General features: G+C 34.7%; 1 protein-coding gene across 1 annotated transcript; it reads right to left on the bottom strand.

Annotated features, from left to right (window-relative positions):
• LOC107640255 lies at positions 3,175–3,897 on the bottom strand. The gene has a single exon (XM_016343791.1). The coding sequence runs from the start codon at positions 3,895–3,897 to the stop codon at positions 3,175–3,177; it is 723 nt and encodes a 240-aa protein (XP_016199277.1).

Raw genomic sequence — 4,188 nt, 5'->3', positions numbered from 1 at the left:
AATACGCATGAAGGATAAAATTGATAGAAAAAAAATAAATTCTCTTAATTAACGATCCAACGCTAATATGTGAACATAAAACCTAAAATTTTTTACTTAAGATAAAAGTGAGCGATAATACTTTGAAAAAAAATGGCCAAACAAAAATTAAAGCATTCAAAAAATTTGTAGATATTTTATATATTTCAAACCCTAAACTAAACATATTCTAAATATTTAATATTAGTTATTTTTTCGTTAATTTTTTTTCTCAGGCCAGTGAAATCATGTCTTTGTTCTCTTTTGTGGAGCAGATGACATAATTCTTGTACACAAAGTAGGAATAGATAGGAAAAAAGGAGACCCCTTGATGGTTTAAACAAACCATGTGAAAAACCTTCCACAGTAATAGAATAGAATATCGTAGTGATACATTCCTTCATTCAACCAATCCACTTTTGACAAAAACCTAATTACTGTAGCACATCCCAAACAAAACTCCACTCAACCCGATCATAAACTTTACTCATGTCAAGCTTCAGGGTTAGGTCATAGTAACCACCATACCTTTTTATTCTTCAGAAAGTGCATGAATTCGTGGACAATCAGTACATTATCACTAATTAAATTTCTTTTAATAAACAGACTCTGATTTTCGCTTATGATGTTGTCCATTAAAAATTGCATTTTGTGCACCAGGATCTTTGAAATGTTTTATAAAAGACAGAACTCAAGCTAATAGGTCGGATTTGATTCATTGTCTATGCACTTTGAACCTTTGGAATTAGGTATATTTGTGTGTGATTTAGGGATTTCATCATTTTACCACCTGAGAAAAAATTTAGGACAACTTGAATTACTTCTTTTTTTATGGTGTTCCAGTAGAATTGGTAGAGCTTTGTTGTGAAACCATCCTCCTCCGAGGCAGAGAAGGGGTTGATGGAAAAGACAGCTCTTTTAATTTCCTTTTTATCCACTGGTCTGGTCAGCCTATTATTCATCTGATTATCTACCTTTTTCTTCAGTCCTTCTAAATCATCTCTTGGGTCTTTTGGGCAGAAAATAATTAACAATTGAGTAAAAAGGTTTTGAGCTACCTCAGAAATACCTTTTGGATCTGATCTGGATTGTCCTTGTTCATCTCTCAACTGTGTCAAACTATTATGCTTATTCCTCGACTAAAATTTAGAGTAAAAAAATTGTGTTTTGATCTCCTCATTTCAGCTATTTCACCCTTGATTTTCTTTCCAGTACCTTTCTTTCTTCTCATAAGCATCATGCAATTCGTCTTCTAACAAGAGAATTAGGCGTTTATCAGCTTCTTAGCCTTTTTCTTTTTCTTCCTCAATTTTCTGCTTTGTGATCTAAATAGTCCTAGCTGAATTACTCAGTTTAGAAGTTTGCCATTCAACAAGCTTATGCCGACAGTGCTTAAGCTTGGTGAAAAGGATAAATATTGCTAAACCGGAGCATGAGATTTGCCAGGCATCTTGAACAATCTTTGAGACTTCTTTACTCTCACATCATCTTTTTTGGAATCTAAACCTCCGCTTTGCTTTCCTATATTGCTGATCTGAGTCAATTAATCGGTTTATGATATGATCCCGAGTCTTCTAAATGCAACAGTTTGGCTCTCGGATACTTCACATACTAATCATTTGAAACAAAGCATCTATCTAGCCTCTCTCTTATGAGATTCTCACCGTACTGTCTGTTGCACTAGGTGTATTTACTTCCCTTAAAGTCAATGTCTCTCAGTCTTCCTTCATTCATAAAACATTAAACCCTTCTAGTGAGCTTGTAGTCTTCGATCTGCCTCTTTCCTTCTCATGTCGAGTTAAAATCGCATTGAAATTTTCTATTATCAATTTCATTCCATCAATCCAATTCAGCAGCTCAAGAATCTTAGTGTATTAGTTGTTTCTGTGATGTTCTTCACTATGCAAGTGGATAGATATAACAGACCAGGTTTTATTATTAATAGGGTTTAATTTATCCAATTAAAGTAGATGAAGAAACTCTTTGATTCTAGCACCTTAATCTGAGTCCCAATTTGCCATGCTAATGCCAATCCTCTAGCAAATCCCTATGGTTTCACACAATACCAATCCCCAGAATCCATCTTCTCACACTAAATCTTCACGTACGAAGAGTTGTTTTTATTTCATATAAAAACAAGACTTCGGAATAATGAAATCTCTTGATCTCTTGGATGTTGTGAACTGCTAAAGTCTTTTTCAAATTCCGCCAGTTCTACATCATCATCTTCATGGGCGTTGGGGTACTCTTTTGGGTAGGCACCCTCCCCCGTTTCAATGATCTCCATACCTTTAACTTCCACTCCCGTACACCACAATTCGTCCTCTACTTCATAATTTTTTCTTTTAAATCCTGCCCTGTTTTGTAATCTGGACAACTTGTCTTGTTAGGTGTTTGAGTTTGGGTCTTTTATTGCTAGGTAGCTTTTTGTATGTTTGAGTAATCTGAATCTGGTTGTTGTTGTTTATATTTTGTTTATTCTCCGAAACACTCCCTATGTTGACAACAGAAAATAATTCAGGGGTTGTTTTTCTTTGTCCACTAGTAGCCAGATTTTCATCTATTACTATCTTCTTCGCTTAGTAGCTCCTTTCTTCTACCTTTTTATTTTAAAAAATAAGTCACATAATTTGAGCATATATACGAAATTGTAAAATAAAATAAATAAAGTTAATAACTAAAAGAAAAATAAAAAATAAAAAATAAAAAAAGTGTTTAAAAATTCTATAATTATTAATTTTATAATAGTAATCACTCTTTTATTTAATAATAATAAAAAAAAATCTTCGGCCCGGCGGACCGGCCCGTCCCGCCCCGCCAAAACCCGCCAATTTGGCGGTGCGGGTTTGGCGAATTTTTTTAATTTAGCAGACTCCAAATCCTAGCCTGACCCGCCTTTTTTAGCGGGTTTAGCAGATCGGCCCGACGGACTCGACCCGTTTTGCCACCCCTAACACCAACCTTTATTATTCCCTTTTGAACTTCTTTATTCTTCTCCCATGATTCTTTCATGGAAAGGGATTCCATATTCCTCCGCAAATTAACAGGAGTAGGTTTCTTTGATCTATCTTTAGACATGTTAGGATTTGAGAGATTGGTGGTGTTGTTACTCTCCTTTATAGGATTAATTCTATTGTCCGGTTGGTCCGATTTTAGTCAGTCACTCCATTCTTTCTCTCTGCTGTCTTCACTAGTTGAATTATCCAGCCAATTATTACAACTCCTTGCCTCGTGCCCCAAATGTCCGCAACAGGAACAAAAGCATCCTATGCGTTCATATTTTAATTGGATCTCCATAATTTTCTTATTAGGACCTACTATGGTGACTATTTTCTTCAATTTCTGTGTTACATCTAAGTTAACTTTTACTTTCATCACCCTTGCCTCCTTCCCCCTCATGAAAAAATTTTCAACATCTAGGACCTCTCTCACTATATCTCCAATTTTTTGTCCCAGTTCACATGTTTTACAATATTCTGGCAGTCTCCACAATTGAATCCATATCGGAACATAAGAGAATTCTTCTATGTCAATCTCCATCTCCTTATTCCATCTTTTAATATTCAAGATATAGTTTTTGAGGAGCCATGGGATATCCTTTTCTACCCGGATTAGATCTTGTTTTTCAAAGAAGAACTGGAATGTATTACCTCCATGATCAATGACTCTAAAACCCTCCGGTTGTCTCCATATAGCATACATTGCTAGTTTCATCGTACCAACTATGAATGCTTTGTCTGCGAGGATCCTTTCAATCACACTTTTTCTATATGCTTCCAAACCTCCTTTAATGTCAGCATCATCAAAGAAGATTACCCTTTTTGCTTTAAGCCTTTTACGATCATCCTCATTAGCCAAGTTTGTCTCCCTTCCTTCCATATTCTCTAACCCAATCTCAATCAGTCTCTTGATCAGCTCTGAGTTTTTTGTGAAAATTAGGATTGCTTCCTCGATAGAACTCTAAAGAGCGCCCAAACTCTAGCAGAGCATCTTAAATTCTATTAGGCCACTGTTTCATTTATTTTTAGATGTTTATTTTTTCTGTTAATTTAAGTGATGGAATACAACAATCAGATAAAATATGATTACCAGTACTAAATTTAGAAAATAAATTATCAAATTATTTTTTCTCCAATATCTCATAAAATTTGTGAAATTAAAAAAAAAAAA

This window comes from Arachis ipaensis, chromosome B05 (genome assembly GCF_000816755.2).
Source record: "Arachis ipaensis cultivar K30076 chromosome B05, Araip1.1, whole genome shotgun sequence".
Taxonomy (NCBI): Eukaryota; Viridiplantae; Streptophyta; class Magnoliopsida; order Fabales; family Fabaceae; genus Arachis; species Arachis ipaensis.
The sequence above is the reverse complement of the archived record's forward strand: the minus strand, read 5'-3'. Positions and strand labels throughout refer to the sequence as shown.